At 35.9% G+C, this 24,474-nt stretch overlaps 1 protein-coding gene across 10 annotated transcripts in view; it reads left to right on the forward strand.

Annotated features, from left to right (window-relative positions):
• Window positions 1-24,474, forward strand: part of LOC127456388 (zinc finger CCCH domain-containing protein 18-like) — a 48,147-nt gene that overhangs the window by 20,006 nt on the left and 3,667 nt on the right. For 4 of the 10 annotated variants that reach the window (XM_051724843.1, XM_051724844.1, XM_051724846.1 and 1 more), the window contains exons 10-18: window positions 12,783-12,968; window positions 13,131-13,262; window positions 13,704-13,760; window positions 14,219-14,314; window positions 14,577-14,816; window positions 20,880-21,002; window positions 21,413-21,609; window positions 23,510-23,703; window positions 23,792-23,891. In XM_051724843.1, the coding sequence (XP_051580803.1) occupies window positions 12,783-12,968; window positions 13,131-13,262; window positions 13,704-13,760; window positions 14,219-14,314; window positions 14,577-14,816; window positions 20,880-21,002; window positions 21,413-21,609; window positions 23,510-23,703; window positions 23,792-23,891 (1,325 nt within the window). The remainder of the gene's footprint in view (window positions 1-12,782; window positions 12,969-13,130; window positions 13,263-13,703; window positions 13,761-14,218; window positions 14,315-14,576; window positions 14,817-20,879; window positions 21,003-21,412; window positions 21,610-23,509; window positions 23,704-23,791; window positions 23,892-24,474) is intronic. The other 6 variants (XM_051724847.1, XM_051724849.1, XM_051724848.1 and 3 more) reach the window with 6 other exon arrangements.

Raw genomic sequence — 24,474 nt, forward strand, 5'->3', positions numbered from 1 at the left:
CGGAGCGTCACTGAGCTCGCGTCGAAATGCAGGTCTCAAACAGTGTAAACCTTCAGTGAGTGACAGCAGTCATTGTAATGGGAGAGTTTGTTGCGTTGTTCGATTTCTGTGTACAATTTATTAAAAATCTAATAACAGTTTTGTTTTGTCATGTTTGATTTGTACAAAATAGCAATAAAGTAATTCAGCTTAACTGTTCTGAGTTTGTTTTGGAGGTGTAGCCAACATAAAGAATATGGCATGAATAGCATATTTCAGGAATCACCGTCATTTTTATCACGTCTGCTGTAATAAGACCCATTTGCCACGCAGCTTGTATTAGTAGATTTAACATTTTCACGAATTGCACAAACTCCGATCACAAATGACTGTTTTTAATTTCCAAAGTGCACTACTGAGGCCAAAAATGATATAACGATGATCATACATAAACAAGATCACCATTGAAGATCTAACGGGATGAATGGTCCCCTGTCTCACCACCAAGGGGTTTACTGAATGCAGTAAATAACTTGGTCAATTTAAATCGGCTGTTAATAAGTTTGAAAATTGAATGTCATTTTATTTACTGTTTGTGGACTAATAATTTAAGAATTAATTTAGCAATTTATTTTATACCATAGATATCCATTTAAAATAAGTTTTATTTGGCCTAACATTAACAAACATTATTATAATATTTAATGCTTAAATGATGCTTAAAAGAAACTGGAGCGCAGCTCATATCCACCATTGAAATCTGCAACTTTGCTTACTTTGTGACGTCACGGTAATTTAATATTTTAATCGACATTAATAATCGTGATTACAATATCAAGGGCAATAATCAACAGTTATGATTTTTGCTATAATTGTGCAGCCTATATATATATATATATATATATATATATGTGTGTGTGTGTGTGTGTGTCAAATTTCAGTACTTTCAAAATCTGCGATTAACTACAAAAACTATGCGATTAATCGTGATTTTAAACAAATTAATCGACTGACAGCACGCGCGCGCACACACACACACACACATATATATATTACAGATATATCAGCTAATCAGATTAATCAGCTATAATATTATAACTTACATCTGCACAGACAATAAAGTGAATGCACAGCTAAACTTCAACTAATTTGACTGCTAAATGCGTAACTGGCATTGTTAATAAGGCTGTTGCCGAAACTATGCAGTATGTAGTGCCTGAAGACTCTAAAAACTGAAAATAGCAAGAGGAATCAACAAGGATCTAATACTTCAAGATACTTGTATGCTGTTATTCCAGGACCTTTTAGTTACTACATTAGTACTAAACAGTAGTACCAATTTTTTTCAAAACATGTAATTATGCAGGCTGATTCTTTGGAGTTTTTCATTAAATATCCATGAGAAAACTCCTAAATAATGTGTGTAAATGAACCATGTGCGAACTACCACATGTTTCCTGATTTTGGAATTACTTTAGTGCATTGCTTTGTAAATCCGCTGTCACAGTGCAAGTTTTGTCCATTGTTATGTGATTGTGATCTCAGAGATGAGCTGTTCTTTGTGTTATTGTGTCAAACGTCACGTAAATGATCTCCATTACTAACATCTCTTGAGTATCAAGCACGTGATCATGAAAGAAGGGAATTTTCTGGCTTTGTGAAAGAATTAAGGAAATCAATAAACATGGTCGTTCAAGATGTTACCATTTCCTAGGTGTGGTTAAGACAGTGTGATTCCCACTGTTTGCTTGCATGAAGCAACTCCCTGTGACGTTACACATAGGTGTGCATGAAGCCAGTTTCTGGTGTTGTTATGGCAAGTTTTTCTGTGCCTGTCTAATGAAAGGTTTGATATCATGGGGTCATCGCTACATAGTGTTATGAGGTTAAAGTTTCTGACTGTGCTTAGTTGAAGGAAATTGCAGTTTGAAAAGGCAATAATGGAAAAGCAATGCCATTTCATCACTGTATGGCTGAAACTGTGTTCCGCAGTACTGCTGTTAATCGATACTATAGTAATTATGTAGATGTCTCTGCTGATTTAATCCTCATTAGGGTTTTAAAACTTGCTTTTTGTTGTTCCTATGTGTCTAATCAGCTGAAAGTACACTTTTTTTTTTTAATAACCACATCAGTCCTCTAGACCAGAAACATTACAAAGTTTCATTATGGAAAATGTGAATTGTTGCATTTTTAAAGCAAAATGGATTTATTCTATTTTGTTGTAGGGGAAAGGACAGTGTATGATATTCACTGTCCAATATACTGAATGCTTGGAGCGCATTAAATTCTCAAATATTCTGATATATGATTATGAACATTAATCCATAAAAAAAAAAAATTGTGTCTACTGCATTTAAATGTATTTTCTAATATGTTTTTCCAATAAAATAAGAGTGCATTATTTAAAAAAATCTTGTTCCCCTAGAGCAAGCAAATCTAGAACTATGGAATAGGGCTGAAACAATTAGTCGACAAATATTTTCGTTGTCGAATAGTCGTTTGATGTAATGTAACATGAGATAAGATCATATGAAACGAATGATGGCGCGCGAGAACAGAAGTGTAGCTCGCGCCTGACTGAGGAGAGGAAGAATTACACAGTTCACAGTCCAGATGCACTCTAAACTGCAAAGTATGAGGAAATTATATGAAAATACCAAAATAAGTAAATACAGAAGCACTCTCGTTGTGAAATAAGCAGAGCTGGAGCTGCTGCTCCGCTGAAGTAAAACTTGCGTGTTGAGCGTCTTTAAAGAAACACCCCGGTGTTACATCTTTAATGCAGTTTTTTTTAATGTGTAAAGCTTTAGTAAAGTTCAAATAATAAGGAAGCAGATCATGTAAATAACTACAAACTCCAAAACTGTCATTTCTCTGTGCAGTCAGCGCCTCTCCTATGAGTTGTGTGAAGTATCCTGATCTAAGGGGGAGAGATTGAAACTGCACACATCTGATGCACACACTGTCGCGGGGACACTTGTCCCTTGAGCGGGCATGTTTAATGCAGCTAGATTATAACGTGATGGCTCACGACTTATTGAATCATAATATGTGTGTCACTGTGCATTTCTTATCATGAAGAAAATTGGCAATACGCAGCTTTATTAATAAGAGAGAGTTTGTTTTTTTGTGAGTTAAAGATGAATTGAACTGAACAGAAAGGTGAGAGAGGGTAGTCTTCACCCCATTATACACTGCAACAAATATGTTTTTGATTTGTTTTTGTTTTTTTGGCTTGTTTTCCAATATAAATATCTAAACTCCTTTAAAACAACGTACATTTTCTTTAGCAGCTATACTTTAGAAGATAAATGTTTTATCTGAGAATGTTGAATATAATATTAAAAATTCAAATATTTTAAAATATCTAAAATTCCTTTAAAAAAAGATGCATTCACCTGAGAAGCAGCATATAAGATATTTAGACTTGCTTTTAGAGAATAGACCTCATATATAAGTATATTTTGTCTTTACTGCACTCGCAGAAGTATAACCAAGTGATAAAATTCACTTCTATACAAAATACACTTATGTTTGTCTCTTAAAGCAAGTCTAAATATCTTATATGTTGCTTCTCAAGTAAATGTGTCTTGTTTTAAGGATTTTTAGACCATTTTAAATGGAAAACAAGACAAAAATGATTTTAAGTGAATTTTTTACTGAATTAAACTTAAAAGTATTTTTTTCCTTTAATTCAATGAAAGTCATTTAGAGGTATTTTTAAAAGATGATTTTGTCCGCTTACGATTAATCGCTGCAGTAATCGCTCAATTAGTCTAAAAATCGTTCTAATAATCGTTAGATTAGTCGATTATCAAAATAATTGTTAGTTGCAGCCCTACTGTGGAATGAGGAGGTTATTATATTCTAATTATTCTATTGTAAATATTGGCAAGTGTATGCACTGAAAAATATTTTCATCACCTTAAACTTCGTCTTGTTTTTCTGTAAAAACATGTTAACATCTTGAAACAAATAATCAAAAAATATTAGCATAAGATTTTGCATAAGATATTAGGATTAATTGAGATGATTTTTCTTGCCTCGTTGGATTTTTGTTTTCTTTTCAGCATAAATCTAATGGAATTTATTGAAGTTTATGCTTAAAACTAGAAGAAGAAAAAAATCTTAGAACACTTTTCATATTGGTTTAATGATGTTTAAATGTTTTAACTGGAAAGCAAGACAGAATGCAGATTAAGAAAATGTTTTGCTGTGTACTTTCATCATATACACTGGAAGCACATTCTTGGCAGGCAAGCATTTTTATTTATGTTCTCATTATTTTTAATTGAGTGAGGATTGTCCAAAGATGTGGAAGACTACAAGAGGAAGCGATCTTGGTTCCCTTTTCCATTGTGTTATTGTCTAGTATATTCCTCTGTGTCCCCCTCCTTCATTATGTATTGATCTGTTGTACTGCTTCCCCTAATTATGTATCATTCTACTGTCTGTGAGATTCCAGACCCTACCATAATGTCAGGGCATTCTAAAATGCTTTCTTCAAAAGTATAAATTCAGCTTTTAGAGAGTATGCCCTTAGTCATGCTGTTGACTCTGTGGTTTTCTTAACACTGTTTACACACAAGTGTACTCCAGGCCCAGACTGGCATTCGGAAGCAGCGGGAGAAATCTCGGTGGCCTGGCGAATGATTTGACCTGCTGCCCCGCTTGTTTTTATCTATGTACTTATTCATTATTATTTTATATTATTGCCGCCCAAGTGATTTCTGAATTTGGCATTTGATAATAAATCACAAATCTGCTAGTCTTGATTAATCTGGGCCACCCCTAATATGGCTCATGCTAATGACATTGCGTGTGCTGTTCAAGTAAATGAGCGGAAAACCCCGCTCTTTCAAGGATGCGCATTCATTCAGTACATGGACAGAGCGCAGCTAACGTAAGTGTCTAAATATGCACAGTTCAGTTGAATGATAAAGTTTACCCTCTTTAACTTAATGCTGTTGATCAGAATGTAAGAAGCATGCTGTCTGCTGCAATAACGAAAAATAACCACAAAATTAACTGAAATGAGTGCGTTTTTCTGTCCATCAGACGCGTGAGGAACAATAGCAACAATAGGCTGCCTTTTTTTCTCGCAGAATCATCATTGAAATGTAGAAAGAAAAAGAAACAAAACTGTAGTGTTTTATTTGAAATGAAAATCAGATAAATGCTCATGTCATACAGAATAAATTTAAGAATAATGAATAAATAAAATCAATTCATGTTTCTTTTTTTAAAATATTCTAATGGTAGTGTTGTAGTAATAATAATAATAAAAACTTATCTACACTCTATCTAAACCCTACTTAAACTCTATGTGCACTCCAGAGTCTTGTGATCGGCGGATGAACAGTGCCTCATGGTGCCATCTCAGAGAGGTACAAAATCGCTTCCATGTACTTTCACTTCCACGATTCCTCACTGGTGGTATGACCATCCAAACTCCACCCGAGCAGCTGATTTTCAAGAAACATCTAAAGACGCATCTCTTTCGTGAGCACTTCACCCAATGAAGTCTGTCTTTCTTTCTTAAACAAAACCAGCAAAAATATTTTCACTTATTCTTTCACCACTGTCTGTAACCTTCCTCCCTTCTTATATTTCTCTTGTTGTTGCCTCCTTATGACAAATCGCTTTTGCTGTATTCCTCATTTGTAAGTCGCTTTGGATAAAAGTGTCTGCTAAATGAATAAATACCGTCTGACATACGAATGCCATTGCTTAAACATTCAGTGCACAAATTAAAATCGAAATGTGTCCTAGTGTGATTATTAAACCGCAAAAGCTGCAATTTAATGACATAGATACAATATATAGGCTGCATGTGTTGCACGCTTCAAAGTGAATGTGTGAAGCCAGCTGCTCATACACTGAAAACATTAGCATCATGCATGCTCTGTGAGTAGTAGATGACAGAAGGTAGAGCACTTATTCACGTGCAGCACATACAGACTGCATATTTAATTACATTGTGGCTTTTTGCAGTTTAATAATCACACTGGGTCACGTTGTGAACTGCTTTTACGGAATTGAGAAACTACCGTCAAAGACACACTGAAACTGTAAGGGCTTCACTACTAAATAAAAGCTCCATTTAAATAGAAATAAATATGACATAAATATATCACTACTGTATAGTTGTGTAATATTCACTGTGATTATAATACTACTAATAATAATAATAATTTAAGCAATATCTCACATCGGTGATGCTCTGTTGTGCAGCACTTCAACAAAAATAACTCCCATCTTGTATTTTGGATTGCTGTGAGGATCTGTCTAAAAGCACTTCATTTGATAAAAAAATAATGCAATGTTATGTTATATGAATTATTCTGTTAAATTTGATGATAAAATTGAAATAAACTGCATTCTATTGCGTCCTACATGGTAACATGCAGAGGTTCTTAAAATAACCTGCTCCTTATATTTGCAAAAGAATCCTCATTGATAGACAGACTTTACATATTTGTACGTTATTTTCTGTTATGTGAACTTATACATTTTTGACAATGTGAGAGCTAAAAATGACTTGCTGTGTTTTTGTTTTTTGGAGAATGTCGTTTGAGCTACAGTTGCCGAAACCAGTAAAGTCAGTAGGTTTTTTGGGTTTGTTTATTAAGTGATTATTTTTAGATACTTTTTTTTATATTATTATTATCTATTTGTGATTGTTTTTTAAACAGTTTTGTAACAACTAAAAATTATTTTTTTTAATTTATTTTTTTAACTTCGCTAAAAAAATGATAAACACGCTGTCCTCAGTCTCACAGTATTGAATTAGAAAAATGCAAATAAATAAAACCACACAATAAAAAAACAAAAACAAACGGGTATTATTATCGGTGAGTACTGAAAAGGAAATATCGTACTAGTACTCTCCCTATTTGTGTACACATTTTGCACCTGCTGAAAAAAAAAAAATTATCTACCATGCGTCTTTCAAGGCAGATTGTGAGTCGCTGGAACTATGCAAAGCCAAGAATAAAATAAGTAGAAGAAAAAATGTATAGCACACAATAGTTCAGTATGCGACAGAACAGGGTATTTTATGTCATGACCTCATTTATAAACCCTGCCCTTTGTTTACGCTTTCATACTGGAGGATCATGCAATACTGGAATTGTGCTTTCGCGTCAGATTTGTCATTGTGCGTCACAAGGGTGATACATTGACATAAACGGTTGTGATGAAATGTCATTCAAGTCTGTTCTGTTTACACTTGAGTAATGTTAAAAAGTCTGTATACCTACGGGAGTATGTAGAAGTTGTGGATGTTTAATTTGTCATATAGTCTAGTGAAAAAGCTGAATCTATCGATGCAGTTAGTTCACTGTCAAAATGTGACTTTTGTTGTTTATTATTTCTTTAATGTTCCATTTAAGCGATTTATAAAGAATATATAGTTCACCCCAAAATGAAAATTCTGTCATTACTCATTGCTCCAGACCTGTATGGCTTTCTTTCGTGGAACACAAAAGAAATGTAAAGCAGAAGATTTGGAACTGTCAGGCTTTTTCCCAATTTATTTATCATTGATTGGAAAAAGAGCATCAGTATTCTTCAGAATTGCTACTGCCATTCTGAACTGTTTACAGTCTTATTGTCCTTAGGCCTTCTTCCTTAGTGAGTCTGATTTTAGTACAACACTCCTATATAGCCTTCTCATGAAGGCATGACAACAAAGTTGCATCATTTGATGGACGACTGCCAGGAGTTAAGCTACACCTTGTTTTTGCATCATGCTGGTTCTTATGATGAGGAAAACTATGCAATGACTTCACATGAATAGTTAAGCTAATCTCCACTGGATAACTAAAGTGATCAGATTTCATGGTTGAATATGAACTTTGAGCTCTGCATGCACGATGAAGCTCTAAACTGAAATTATTCCAGAATATGTAAAAAAAAAAAAAAAAAGCACAAGTGTGTACATAGCACTGCAGCTATTTTTAGGTATGGTCAACTGATCCATTTTATCACGTTGTTATTTTCTGAAGGTACTGTACTTTTCATTTCTGGATTTTTTATCTTAAAAGTATTCACAAATCTTACCCAATGTTATTTTACATTTGACTTTATTAATACTTATATCTCTTTTTCTTGGTACTTTCCTGGAATGAGTCTCACCCTTACCAGGGCTCAGTAATAAAAATAATAATAAATTCTGCTTGCCAAGTTGGGCCAGTAGTTCAGAATTTGTACATTTTTACTTTATTTTTAGTTAATATTTAAAAAAAAAAAAAAAAAAAAAAAAAAAAAACATATACATATATATATATATATATTTATATTTGTCACTATATATTATTCCCAAGTATTTTTGTTTTTCATATTTGTAATAATAGCTGGAAATGATACAGCTATAATTTAAATCCATTACCACTATAAATTAAAAAACACACTTTTGCTTAAAAAAAATGTGGCTTACGATGCAGAACATTACTGATAAAATAATAATAGTTATAAGAAAGACACATCAGCAGAATTTGCAAGAACAATGTTTAAAACATAAAAGAAAACCAAATGTTTTAAGTTGGAAGGTAAAAGAAGATCTTTACTTACATCTTTACACTGAATTTTAGAAATCATTTTTATTTTACAGTCTCGAATGACTGCATTATTTTATGAGGCATGAATCATTTTGTAACGGCAGATTTTAAAGCAAGTGCTCATTTACGCACATCAATTTTCAATGGATATTTGCAGTGTATACAAATTCTTGCATTTCATAACTCATTACTGATCATTTTAAAGATCTGTAGCTAGTTGGGCTATACAGCCACTGTTCTGAAGGTCTGCTTAACCGCTTTTTATGTCCTGTTGCTCTCTGAGGAACTGTCTGACCGAGTCTGGTTTAGCACAACACAGATATATAGCCTCCTGGGCTATAAACTGTGACGGCAAGGTAAATTACATCACCCGTTTGACAGCTTTCTGATTTTGAGATCTGTTTGGCACGTGTCCTGGCTGTAGTTAGTGATGTTGAAATCTTTGAAAACGTGCATATTTGGATACTTTCCATGCTTGCCTTTACTGAATGTAAATGTTCCTGAGCTTTCATTATGATCCTGATAAATGATTTGACATAGTGTAATTTTTGAGCATGTGTAGTGTTAATAAATCAATTTGTGGTTTTAAATGGCTTGGAGGTAAGAGAGACTGCATGTACAGTCATACTGCAAAAATCGCCCTGTGATAACGTTTGTTATCTGGATTAGAAGGTGTATTTACCCCCATTGTCTTTTTAGATTTTTTTTTTTTTTTAGTGGGGGATTTGCCATATCACTGCTCTCCATTAAATCTTCCTTCATGGAACGGTATACTTCCAGATCTTTCTGCACTAAACAGGAAATTGCAGATGAGGTCAGATTCCAGATCTAAAAATAGCTCAGCGTGTGCTCGTTCTATTAATAGACACTCTGTTATTAGTTACACTCTTGAGCCTGCTTCTGGTTTGTTTACTTTGACGTCACCCAAGAGGATATTCCAGGGCCTTGGCTGGGACATGTTTGTCATTTAAAGGCATATTTAGTTAATAATGGAAATATGTGGAATGCACTTGGTTAACTAGTAATGTAATATTGTTAAACTAAGTGCATTCCACATCTCTAATTACCTTGAGGATTTATTACCAACTTTTTCAAAAACTCCCAACATTTCCGAAATGCCTTCATGACTGGCTGTGAGAGATATTAATATATTTTGTATAAAATTGAAAGCAAAAAGAATAAAGGCCTGATTGCTGTATATTTTACAGTACAGTCTGTATTTATGGTGCACAGAAAATGTCACTCTGAAATATCAAACCTACTCTGTGACAGCCCTAGGCTCTAAATGGCAAACAAAAATGTGAGTCTGGGCTGTGGTCAGTTTCTTTTGTAGTGCTTTCTGCTTGTTTCAATCATTTTGTGCATTCACAGGGCAGGCTAGTTCGTAGTTTAAGCTGTTTTATGCCAGTTCATAAACAGTAGTCAGTTGTTAGTTTGTTGTTAGAGAATATTATTTTGCTACCATAATTTGAAAACACTGTTGGAATTGTGATTATGACGATTAATTGTCTGTTTTAGGACTTTCACGATTATGACGATTAATTGTCATTCTTTTGTCTTAGGTTTAAGAAACTTTAAGAAGTCATTTATTCATATTTAGCTTTACATGATTTCTTTTAAGGCTTTATAAATGTATAATTGACAATAAAAATTATATTTTAAATATCAAAATTAAATATCTTAAAATATCTCCCTTTTTGGTCAGCTTTAGTCTTGGTCCATATTGCATGTACACTGTTGTTGTTGGAACCCAGCCAATATAAATAGCTATTATTATATTATATTTATAATAAAGGTTAATTTATATTTATATTAAATATAAATATTTAATTAATATTTATGTGTTCACTAAAATCCTCAAATCCTCATATATTCTCGTATATCACAGCGTTTCAAGCCTTGTTCAGAAGAGGTTAATCTTCACGCAATCTTCAGATTCTGCGGTGCAGAGCCAGTCGAAGTTCAGCTGAATGAGACAGTCAAACGCACGGTTCTTTCCATTGGTGGTACTATGTAAAGTGCTTTGAGTGCCTAGAAAAGTGCTATATAAATGTAAGGAATTAGTATTATTCCCTCATTTGGACAATAAAATGTGATTGGAATTGAAAGTGCACAATAATCAAATAATCGTGGTTAGATAAAAAAAAAAAAGCAATCCAAGGATTATAATCACGACAGGCCTATGAACAAGGGACCAAAAGATGCTAGAAATGCAAAAGATGATAATTGTAGTGTGAATTTAGGTAATGTCTAGGGATGGGCATTTTATCTACTCGAGGGGCAATGACATGTTCATAACTGTATATATAAAAACATATCTGATAAACATCTTTGGCTGCTGCATTGTGTCTTGTTGTTCCAGTGTATCGTCTATTCATTATTATAGGCTGTTATAAAATGATATGTTACAAAATGTACAAAGGATTGCATAATCAAAATACAATGCATCGTATTTTATTTTGTCATTATGTGAAGAATCGCTGCCCAACTCAATAAAACAATGTGCACAAACCGCATCTGTCTGATCTTCCTGCAGGTTACCGTAGTAATCTTTGTAAGTGCGCACCAGTTTTTTTTTAGTGACTGTCTGAACTGTCTAGGCTTAACAGGAGACGCCGTAACCATCGCATTTTTATTATGCGTGTTAAGTTGAAGTTCAGTTTTGAAGATGTTGCATTCCATTCCATTTAGCTGCACTCCATCTAGCTGTTTGAAACTCACAGCACGTTGACTCCACTGCCACTCACGCCTGGTATGTGTTCGTCCGTCCGTCCTGTGAGGAAAGCCGCGATGCTCCGTTTTGTTGTTGCTGTGGTGATTCATGAAGCATTTAACTCGAGAGTTGGAATTTCCACCTTTCAATTGGGGAAAGTGCAACAGAATTACACTATGTCAGACTTATAACATGGAAACTCGTGTGGAAATCTTCTACTCCCATTTTGTCGAGATGCAGGTGTATGTTACTTCACGCAAACATTTCGACATCCAGGACAGGAAGGTTTACAGTCAGTGACAAACATTCACTTTTATTAAATAATATCCATTAACGAGTCTAAGTTCTTACATTAATTGATAATAAAACTTATACTTAAATCTCAAAATTAAAAATAAGCTCCCTCTTTGACACGTTTGTGTTTAGTTGTCAGGTAATTGTCACTGAATTTTGAATTAAGTGAAAAGTCACATCATACTTGATAACCATCGATCATCGTTTTCATGATCGATCATTGCTGCCACATCAGAGTACTCGTGCCCATCCCTAGTAATGTCAGACTACTTTTTGACATTAATCGCATGTGCCCAGTTTAATTTGTAAAGCGTGGGAATGTTCTTCATTTACTGGTAGTTACAAAGACTTGAATAAGACTGACCCACATATCAATACACTTGACACTGCTTATGAGAAGCTGGTTGGCAACTGCAGCTTCCTGATTAACATTTGGATGGGTTCCAGAAACAGTGAAGAGGACATGATCTGCAGCCTACCTTAAAATTAATTGTAAGATGGAAGTTTAAAAAATGGCTGAAATTGCCTACAACTTATTTTAAAGGGACGGTTCACCCAAAAATGAACATTCTCTCATTACTCACTTTCATGCCATCCCATATGTTCATGACTGACTTTCTTCTGCTGAACAAAAACAAAGATTGATAGAATGCAAGTAAATGGTGGCTAGACCTTACAAGCTCCAATAATCATTTAAAGGCATCATAAAAGTAATCCATGAGACTCCAGTGGTTAAATCTTGCTGTGTCTTCTGAAGCGATGTAATCACTTTATTTATTATAGTTTTTTCCATAACAGTGTTGTTTGATAACTGCCATCTTTCATATTGTAGGTTTTGTTTGGGTTTTTTGTTTATTCGTTTTAAGGAAATTTACATGAATATCCTTGTGTAGGGAACAGTGGTACATTCTTCATGAGCTTATACAGCAAATCTTTGCCAACCCATTTTTCATTTGGAGTAATTTTACCATGTTACCATCAATGACGGCTGTTCTTTTAAGGAATGTGGAAATTCAGCATGCTAATATAAACATTTGGTTTTCGTCAAGAGGGTTTCAGATGTTTTTGTTGTGGGAATGTTAAACATCTCTTAAGGAAATTTGTCAGTGAGATTTCAGGATAAAGTAATGCTGAAGGTGAATTTCATGTTTTAATAAGTTGAACTCACTGTCTAAATTATTAAGTGTCAGATGTCAATCTCAAAAATCCCCTTTTTCTTCTGTCCTTCTCAGAGGGCCAATGGAGCCTCCACCTAAGAAGGAGATGATGCCACTGCCCAAGAGGCCAGATGAATGGAAAGACCCATGGCGCAGGTCAAAGTCCCCTAGGAGAAGGCCCGGTCTAATGGGCTCCCCTCCACGTGGCCGTAGGCGACACAGGCCCTCTGGATCCTCTGTTTCTCTTTCTAATTCCTCTAGGTAAGATAGCTGCAATGGAATTGTTGAAGCCACCATTGATGTCTTTGCTCGAATCAAATGTTTTTGAGATCCACGAGTAAAGCGTTACACTGTAGAATTAATTATTGGAAGTTGTTTAAGACGAATGGTGTTTTTATTTAATCATTTCTCCAAATCTTCCAGGTCTTCATCCCGGTCCTCATCGTTTACTGGTTCTGGCTCCTCCCGTTCTAGATCTCATTCACGGTCATCTTCAATGAGTTCCTACTCAAGCCACTCTTCTCAGCACAGCTCTTTCAGCGGAAGCCGCTCAAGGCAAGGCATCACAATTCATGTGATATATATATATATATATATATATATATATATATATATATATATATATATTTTACTAAATTATGTAATGGGTGCCAGGCAGGGATGTGAAATGATCTTTCTTCAATTTAACATCAAGGTATCAAACAACAAACACACTTGAATGGAAATGAAGTTTCTACTTTATAGTATTAACTAGTACAGTGTAGTTAAAATAACTTTGATGCACAAGCTTTGTAAAAACTTATTTAACTAAAAAATGTTAAATATTCTCACTGTGTAAGGATCAGTAGCATCAGATTTAACAGTTGTTTGACATTTTAGTAAAGTTGTTTGTAGACTGATAGATTGAATTTATTACAGTTTTATATAAAGGTTTATCTTGTTATTTGCTCCTCTCTCTGTATACTTCTCTAAGCAATTTTGAAACTTATATTACAGCATGTTGCTTCCTGCTGTCTCGTTTAGGTTGAATCGCTTCTATTGTTCTCCTCATTTGTAAGTCGCTTTATATAAAAGCATCTGCTAAATGAATAAATGTAAACATATAAATGGATAAAAAATATATAGGCCTATTTTTGGTATAAGGGCAAAGATTTTAAGTCATGATTACTTGGAAAAATAAAGTCTAGATGAAATTATGTTTACTTTTTAGATGAACTTTATGATTTTTCCCCTTGGAATTGTTATTGAGTAAGATTGAAAGTATTCAGTAGTATTGAAGTATAGTACAAGTTTCACAAAGTAATACTAATTATTAAGTAATGATGTAAAATTACTCCGGTACTTTACACTCATGCTGCCAGATGCAAAACTGTGTCTTGATATGTTATTCTAATGAGCTCCAGATTGTTCAGAGTGCCATTTGTTAGGAATTCCACCACTGAACTAAAACTTATATAACTGGCTTACTAATATTTTGCTGTTACTAATCACTTCATTTTTCATTCATTTAGATCCAGATCCTTTTCTTCCTCACCTTCCCTGACCCCATCAGCACAAAGAAATACTAATAAGAACAAAGCCGAACAGCCACCTGGTGCAACAAAGGGGTAAATAATAAACACTCAAATACACATTAATGCTCTTAAAACACACTTGTAAGTGTATACTTACAGTCTACCCAGTCAAATATTTAGGTTCAGAAATACACATGGGAGTAATACCATCTTTCATTCCAATTGTCTGCTACTTTGTCATAGCAGCTGCCACATTCAACTGATCATTAATTGTTTTCAGCCCACCCCCAAGTTGTGTTTGTTTATGTTCACTCACTTCATGCATGACAAACACAAATATATTTTCATCCTCAAGCCATCTGTTGAAGCCTGGTGCACTGCCCCCTCCTCGCAGGGATAAAGTATCCCCCAAAGTGATGCCCAGCCCATCACTGCCCGGACAACCTGGGAAGCCACCCAAGCTCATGACCGAAGCCGGAAAGCCCCCCAACCCCCGTCCAGTTGGAAGGCTTCCTGGACCCAAAGAGCCAAGAGAACCACCTAACATGAGAGAAGGACGCAAGAAAGAACGTCCACAGCCCAACCCACCTCGCAGGTAAAGCACGCCATTAAATATCAATATTGCAGATAATGTGAATTCTAAAGCCTAATTTATGTATCATGCAAGAAGCAGAACACTTTTTCTCCTGAATGAACTAAAGCACCCTAGGCAAAGGAAACAAAGGTTTGTGATACTCTACAGTCAATGCCCGGCACATGCGGGGACAACGCGCACAGACGAGGACCGCGTCCGCAGGTCAAGAAAATCTATGTGGCTCACGGTTGGGCTGCGCTGATGACGAAATTTGCGTCACACATACTGTGCACAGAGCGATCAGCAACGCAGACAACTAAAGTATACTTTGGTCTTTAGAATTTGGGAAATGTTAAACATATGTTACTTGAATTGGTGCTTTTTTTGTGCATTTCTATCTTTATTCTGAGGAAGGCTTTGTTTGGAAAATGTTAATAAAACATTGTTACATATTGTTTTCTTTTCTAATAAGGAAATAAATGCATTGTGAGAGGAAAAGAAGTATATATAGAGAGTCAAATTTCAAAATATACGATTAATCGCAATTAACTATGAAAGATTATGCGCAAATATCACCAAACTTTACCATAGCAGAACAAAACAAAAACAAGCATTTTGTTATATTTTTAGGCAAACTAAAAGTAAAAATTAGCCTTAACTCTTAACTTGGATGTTTCATGGCCAGGGTGGGAAATTAATACCTGCCACCAGCCAAGGCAGGGATTTTTTCCAGTGGAGGGTCATTTTTCCTTATCTACCAGCCACTGTTGTGGGTGACCTTTCTCTGATTCGCTTTTGATAAGAAAATGCTGTTATTTAGAAACAAGCACACCTTAGTTAAAGTGACAAATTGCATCTTGAGTAATAGACGATAAAAATGTTGGTAATGCATTGGTTTCATTGTCATTGGTGCGCTCAGCACAAGCACACGCAAGTGTGCTTTTACAGGTGCATCTCAATAAATTGGAATGTCGTGGAAAAGTTCATTTATTTCAGTAATTCAACTCAAATTGTGAAACTCGTGTATTAAATAAATTCAATGCACACAGACTGAAGTAGTTTAAGTCTTTGGTTCTTTTAATTGTGATGATTTTGGCTCACATTTAACAAAAACCCACCAATTCACTTTCTCAAAAAATTAGAATATGGTGACATGCCAATCAGCTAATCAACTCAAAACACCTGCAAAGGTTTCCTGAGCCTTCAAAATGGTTTCTCAGTTTGGTTCACTAGGCTACACAATCATGGGGAAGACTGCTGATCTGACAGTTGTCCAGAAGACAATCATTGACACCCTTCACAAGGAGGGTAAGCCACAAACATTCATTGCCAAAGAAGCTGGCTGTTCACAGAGTGCTGTATCTAAGCATGTAAACAGAAAGTTGAGTGGAAGGAAAAAGTGTGGAAGAAAAAGATGCACAACCAACCGAGAGAACCGCAGCCTTATGAGGATTGTCAAGCTAAATCGATTCAAGAATTTGGGTGAACTTCACAAGGAATGGACTGAGGCTGGGGTCAAGGCATCAACCACACACAGACATGTCAAGGAATTTGGCTACAGTTGTCGTATTCCTCTTGTTAAGCCACTCCTGAACCACAGACAATGTCAGAGGCGTCTTACCTGGGCTAAGGAGAGGAAGAACTGGACTGTTGCCCAGTGGTCCAAAGTCCTCTTTTCAGATGAGAGCAAGTTTTGTATTTCATTTGGAAACCAAGGTCCTAGAGTCTGGAGGAAGGGTGGAGAAGCTCATAGCCCAAGTTGCTTGAAGTCCAGTGTTAAGTTTCCACAGTCTGTGATGATTTGGGGTGCAATGTCATCTGCTGGTGTTGGTCCATTGTGTTTTTTGAAAACCGAAGTCACTGCACCCGTTTACCAAGAAATTTTGGAGCACTTCATGCTTCCTTCTGCTGACCAGCTTTTTAAAGATGCTGATTTCATTTTCCAGCAAGATTTGGCACCTGCCCACACTGCCAAAAGCACCAAAAGTTGGTTAAATGACCATGGTGTTGGTGTGCTTGACTGGCCAGCAAACTCACCAGACCTGATCCCCATAGAGAATCTATGGGGTATTGTCAAGAGGAAAATGAGAAACAAGAGACCAAAAAAGCTGAAGGCCACTGTCAAAGAAACCTGGGCTTCCATACCACCTCAGCAGTGCCACAAACTGATCACCTCCATGCCACGCCGAATTGAGGCAGTAATTAAAGCAAAAGGAGCCCCTACAAAGTATTGAGTACATATACAGTAAATGAACATACTTTCTAGAAGGCCAACAATTCACTAAAAATGTTTTTTTTATTGGTCTTATGATGTATTCTAATTTTTTGAGATAGTGAATTGGTGGGTTTTTGTTAAATGTGAGCCAAAATCATCACAATTAAAAGAACCAAAGACTTAAACTACTTCAGTCTGTGTGCACTGAATTTATTTAATACACGAGTTTCACAATTTGAGTTGAATTACTGAAATAAATGAACTTTTCCACGACATTCTAATTTATTGAGATGCACCTGTATGTCCTATATGCGATGGCTGCAAGTAAACTCACCATCTCGGGTTTGCGCCACAGTGCAATTTGCGTAAAGCGGGCGTTAACAATCCAAAAGTGCCCCGGGTTCAATTTATTTAGACATTTGCACAATTCCAAATATTTTTCTATAAATAAACACTCCTCACATGCCTGAATGGTATCATGCAGGTGCATTGGACACAGCTCTTATTATAGATATAAGAATTCCCACACAGTTTTATAAATTGCTAAAATTCCTTCATATTTGTTAAGCAAAATTTTGTTTTTGTTCTCATGAGTGATCTCATTTGTTTTCTTCTTGATTTCTTTCCAGTGTTTTGAAAAAGTAGTAGTAGAGGAAACCTAGAATTAAAACTTTATCGGTAGCCAAAATTGGTTTCCAAAAAACAATACTGGAGAGAGTCTACTTACACAGTGTGGATGCAAAGAGAAATTAGTTCCTTTTTACTCATTTCGCTTTTTGGTTTAGTTGTTTTACAGAGGACTCAATTAAAGCTGTCGAGTTGATACTTTATGCAGTCAATGCTTTTGGTTAAATTTTACATGTATTTTGAGTTATTTTATTATATAAAAAAAAAATTAAAAAGTGGCAGGTTATATTCGGTGTTGAGCAAAAAATTTAATTTACAACCCTGTTCGTGGCCATTTAAGGTGTTTAAAATGCTTTGCTTGCATCACCTTAAGAACAGAATTTTTCATGTGGGTGTTTTTTTTTTTTTTGTGTTTGACATTTGTGTTTTGGTTGGATTTGCGTGCGCGTGTGTGTGTGTGTGTGTGTGTGTGTGTGTGTGTGTGTGTGTGTGTGTGTGTGTAAGAGGGTGCTTGGTTTTCAGTACAGGGAAGCAGTGTGTGACAAACACTCTCACTACAGATCACAGAACTATGTTGTTATGGAACACCCTGTGTGGGTGTTCAGGAAAAACTCCTGTGCGCTGTGGTTCTCTGAAGCAATGGCATAAAAAAGCTTTTGTTGATTTGTCAACATGTAGCTGTCAGTGTATTGTTGGCATGTGGGCACATACAGTTAATATTTGATTTAGAGGAAATGTCTGATCTTCTCTTTTTTTTTTTTTTTTCTTTTTTTTTTTTCACCCATTTATTTTTCAGAAGAAAATGTGAGGGATGCTTGCCCATGCAGAAGTCACCAGTCACCACCGTGATTCGAGGGTGGTTGCCGGGGCGTTCTATATGGTTGCTAAGGCGTTCTGATTGAATTTTGGCATGTTGCTGTGTAATTTCTGGGGTGTTCTGGGTGGCTGTTATATGAGTACAGTTAATATTTTATAAACATATGCTCCGTTCCATTCAATTGGAAAGTCGGAATTTGAAGTCAGACTTCCAACTTGGAAACTCGTGTGGAAATCCTCAACTCCAGTTTCACCGAGATGTGGGTGCATGATGTCACACAAACATGTCAGCACCCAGGGAGATGCACAAAGTTAAATAATAAGCATTCACTTTTAGGCATTGTTCCTACATTACATGATAACAAAACTTGTTTAGCAAATGTTTGTAGAGACAGGCGTAATGGTAAACTATACTATCTTTTGATAATCGTGCACATGGATAACAAATGGCAGCATTGCATAGCATCATTTATCCTCCACTATTCGGTTTCAAGGAGAGATCTCTGTTGACAATCGAACATCTGCTAAGCTAATGAGAACATTGCAGTTTTGTTTTGTTTTCTTCTGAGCATATGGCAATGTAATGTGTATGTCAAGTAGGAATATCCCACATCCACATGAACGCAGCGTTAGCCACATGCAGTGCATCTGGAAAGTATCTTCAACAAAGTATTGAGCAAAGGCTATGAATACTTATGTACATGTGATTTTTTTTTTTTTTTTTCATTTTTTATTTTTAATAAATTTGCAAAGATTTCAAATATACTTCTTTCACGTTGTCATTATGGGGTATTGTTTGTAGAATTTTGAGGAAAATAATGAATTTAATCAATTTTGGAATAAGGCTGTAACATAACAAAATGTGGAAAAACTGAAGCGCTGTAAATACTTTCCGGATGCACTGTAGGTCTGTTCAAATAATACTACTTTCAAAATACTGCCAATAAAGTCATCATATGTGCGATTACAGTTGGGAAAATTAAATCTTGATTTCTGAATGTATACATATGTCAGTTTAAAACACTGTTGTTAACCTAGCAACTACCTAGCCACAATGAAGCAAGCAAACTACAGTTGAACACTAAATTGAATATAGTAATATGAAAGTTTCTTCAATTTTTGGCACTTTTACCTCTTTCTCTGCTATCAGTCCAACACATGAGTCTTTTGCTCATCTCCCATAGTGAATTAATTTAAAACGCCAGCTTGCTCTGCGCCAGTGGTCGCATACAGATAAGGTTTTACCCTAAAGCAATTAGAAAAAAGAAAGGAAACTATTATTAACACAGTGTTCCTCATAAGTAATTTGGGTGTGACTTCTGCTGGTAAGGTTTTCTCTGATCATCTGCCAGGTGTTAATTTCTCTATATTGCAGTCATAGGACATGTGATCTGATGAAAACAACTGAAACTACATTGTTTTATTATGTACACAAAATAGTGTAAAATGGTGTAATAAAAAATAGTGCATGTTTCTTTGTAGAAATCTATTGTGTGTAGGCTACTTTTTTGTCATTACATACTCTCCTTGGAAAGATTTTAAAATTTTTAGAATTGACTTCCATAAGAGTTTGTTGTACTGTCTGTAGTTCTAGTTGTTATTTTGCCAAAGAGGAACAGTCTGAGGCATGACACAGAAGAGATGTCAGCTTTGCACATTCTTTCCATATTTATTTATGTATTTTTTTACAGACTTTAGCAATATCAAAATGTTCAATGATCTATTCAGCTTTAGGTTTCCTGGTCTGTTTAATGCATTCTGAATGGAAAGTATGTTGAGATTTCATGACAAAGTCAGGGTTGAAGATCCTGCACAAGCATCACTGTAATTAGGCATGTACTTTAATTTAATGGCCATTAACTATATGTAAGGTTAGTGAAACTTGAGAATATATTTTGAATGAACAGTACGCTGAATTTCTCAATTGATTTAGTGTTGATAATCTGGTTTGATGTGAGGATATTGTGGTTCACAATTGGTGCATCCTGTTCAGAAAGGGTCATGGACAGCAGGGAAAAAAACACTGTTAAATGTAAATTATTAAAATGCAACTAACCATTTAATATTGCATAGTTAGGATAGCAAAAAAAAAAGGGTAGAAAAAAGGCTTCCTGTATCTTTTGATGTTAGCGTCAAATGCTGTGCATCCAAAAGCGTGACATTTCCTCACCCTCAAACCCTGAAACAAACTGCGAAAGAGGAAAAAATAAATTTCCCAGACTATATTAAATATGGCTTGCATTTGATATTGTGTGGGGTTGCCACTTTATTGTCAATGTAAAACCTGGGCCCCGAAGCGAAACCAGAACCATGTTGGCCACTCTTCTATATCCAAACTAGATTTTCTAAGTAAAGCTTATTTTATCTCCAGTACATGACCAACAGTTGATTCTGTCTTTTTCCCTCTCTTCCTCTCTCTACTGCAGGCGAACAGTCAGTGGCAGTGTAAGTGCCAGCGGCAGCAGTTATTCTGGCTCCAGCTCACGCTCAAGGTCTCGTTCCTCTTCTGCCTCACTCTCTCGGTCCCGCTCCGGATCCCACAAGTCTCGGTAGGAAGATTTTTTTTGGAGACTCAAAATACAAAACAAAAGATTTTTGTTGCCAGATATTTGCTATTGTAGTTTGAGGATACAGCTATCAAATCTATTTGTGTGTAAAATATAATGTAAGTTAAGGATGCTTTGAAATAAAACCAAAAGAAAACAAACTGTAATTATTCATCTTTTTATGTCATGTGTATTATTATTGTATTTTTTTAACCTACATATTTTTTTAACCTACATTTTATAATTTATCAATTAAAACAAAAACATTTCATCATAACTTAAGTTTGAAGAGATATTTCTCTTTTTGCAATGTACTTGAATCTTTCCTAGTTGAAATTTTTTTTAGTTGTGTGTGTGTGTGTGTTAGAGCATCTTCCAAAGAAGATGGTATCACTGTCTATGGTGTTTCACAGGTCTCTGTCGGTCAGCAGCGTTTCGTCTGTCTCTTCCGCTTCCTCCAGTAGCAGCTCGGTCCGGAGCGCTGACTCTGATGACATGTACGCTGACCTCGCCAGCCCTGTGTCCTCTGCTAGCTCCAAATCACCCACTCCAGGCCACGCTCGCAAAGACAAGGGCCCTCCGCGGGACAGGGGCCCCAACAAAGACAGAGGTATTTTACTAAGTATGCTCCCAGACAATGAGATGATATCAGCCACACTTCTTATCACTGACCAGGAAAGGTTAATTTGTGGCGTAACTGCTTTGTCATTGGGCTGCCAAGAAGTAGTTACCATTCAAGGCTCAACATTAGTTCATTAGTGGGCCAAGCAGCAAAGCTGCTGGAACCCTATTGTAATTGTACTGATTTTCTTATTTATTTTTTCTGCCCTAAAAGTGTCTGGGTGTCAGAGACCGTAAGTCGTGGAGACACCAAACTTGGCAGGATGCTCCCAAATCCCCCCCACTACTCAGGCACACAGACACACCCATCTGACCCTAGGTGGCGCTATAATAAACACTTTTACGTTTTGACTTATATCTCTGCAACTGTAAGGGCTAGAATCAAAATTCTGTCTACAATTTCCATCTTTTTGAATTTTTTGAAAAACCTACTTTTTCAACTCCTCCTAGACTGTTTGTCCGATCAGCATGCAATTTGGTATACATCATCAACAGACACCCCCTGACAAAAAGTTATCAAAAGAATTTCGATACGTCAAATCATTCCGAAAATATTAACGATAAAATTCTTTCGGTTTAATGCGATTTGAGTAATTGATCAATATCTACTCAACACAAACTCCAAATGTAACCAAACTCGGTACACATAGTCAACAGGATGTTTAGAAGATGGCAGCAACGTTTCGTACAATTCCATCCCTAGGGGGCGCTGCAACTATAACAACTGTCATACTTTACAGCCATTTGTGCGACAGTTAAAATTAAATGTGCATCATCTTTGGTTCAAATGCTAACATATTCTTAAAAAATGTATTTGACAAATTAACAAAAATGTCTGCCAGTAAAATTTCAGCACCTTATAACTCCTTATATCCTTATAAGCTGCATATAAAATTTTGTGACAATCGGCCACACAGTGGCAGTATAATTAGCTAATTTGCATTTTTGTCGTATAGGCAACAATAAAAATTTGTAGCTTCTCTGAATCCACCAGTGCCCCACATTGATATGGTCACTTGAATTTCCATTTCCGCAAGAAATGTTTTTTCCAGTTTCGATTTATTCAGGAAAACCTACCTTTTGAAATCTTCCTAGGCCGTTTTCCCGATTCCCACGAAACTTTGTATATATCATCTACAGACCCATCTGACAAAAATGTATCAAAATAATTTTGATGCTTTGAATCATTCCAAAAATATAAGCAAATATGTTTTGGCATGACCTATAATGACTAATTAGCCTGTATCTTGAGAGTGCAATTTTCAAACGTAGCAAAATTTGTACACATGGACAAGAGAACACTCTGAGGTAACATGCCGAATTTCATTCATCGGGGGCGCTATAACTTAAGAAAATCCTATTTTTGAACTGTGCTCAAAACAGGTGAAATGTCACACCAAAATAGCTGTCCACAGCATCCACAGGATCTTTTCTGTCATATTTGATTATTTTGGTCATCTCGCCATATGTGCTTTAGCCGCCTGCTGCTACATTTCAGATTTGTATTTGTCCTGCCAACATTTTCACTGTCCCAATCTTATTTTAGCCATGTATTTTTTTATATTTTTCATTAAATGTTACTTTTTTCTACAAAAAAATAAATTATTTGCAATAATAACTAGAAATTATACAGCTATAATGTAACTCCATGACAGCTGTTATTTCATAACAATTTGTTTATTATTTTCAACTAGAGTTTACTGATGCTTCTGTGAATGAATGATGAATGTTTGATATAGTGACAAAGAGGCCAGTAGGCCATCCTTATTGTTGAGCCCTGCTATTGTTTTTTATTTGTGGAATTTGTTGAACATCATTCTACTGTAATGGGTCACTACTAGTCATAATTTCAACTTCTATATCATTGTTTTGTGTGATGTCCCTTACAGGAAAACCCCCAAAGAAGGATGAGCCTTTCAAAGACGAGAGGAAGCGAGTGGACCCCTCCAGTCACCCACCCAAAACCAGCTCTGGCATGTCTAGATCCGGGAACAGGGGACACCCCATGCACCCACCACTTCCCATGGGTCCTCCAGGAGGATACGGGTCTCACAAGGATATCAAACTCACCCTGCTCAACAAGGTAAATCAACTAGAAGGGACATGCTTTGTCATCCAGCTGTGCAGAAATGCATTATGGGAGAATGACTTCTTTATTTCCATTTGGTCAGCAGCAAACAGACCGGGGCAGTAGGAAGAGGTACATTCCTGCCGATAAAGAGAGACCCCCTTCCCCTCTAAGCAAGAGGATAGCACTGTCACCTGACAGAGGTAAACAACAAAGCATTGTTCCCCCTGGAAATCTTAGATTTAAAATTCAGGTTCATCACATAAAAAGTGAAGAGCACTTCATACAGTTGTGGTTAAGCTCAGTTCTCACAGGATGTCCGAAAATCCAATCAGTGGTGCACCACACAGTGATCTGTGCTCTCAGTTCCTCAAGCACCTGTTGTGTGGTTTTAACCCTTTAAGCTCGGATGGGTCCGCCTATGAGCCTGGGCTGTCTAAAAAATTATCAAAATACTAGTAACTACATTCTTGACCAACACAAAATAGGTATCGTTTTAAAGCTTAGAAGCTGTACTTTACAATGCATGTAGGCATTATGACCAAAACTGAACAAGTGCTTTGAAATTTACAGACAAAACAGAGGTGTTCTGTTTTGATAATTTTGTAATAATTTTGCACTGTAAATAGCAAAATTATTTTGTTATCAATTAGCCATGAGTCATATGTTGTTGGAAAGCTCTCAAACATACATGTTACACGTAAACAAGTGTTGCTTATAAGCCGTGGTTTCACCTTTACTTCACGAAAAATAAACGGAACATAAAATATCACATACCATTACTTA

This window comes from Myxocyprinus asiaticus, chromosome 18 (assembly GCF_019703515.2).
Source record: "Myxocyprinus asiaticus isolate MX2 ecotype Aquarium Trade chromosome 18, UBuf_Myxa_2, whole genome shotgun sequence".
NCBI lineage: Eukaryota > Metazoa > Chordata > Actinopteri > Cypriniformes > Catostomidae > Myxocyprinus > Myxocyprinus asiaticus.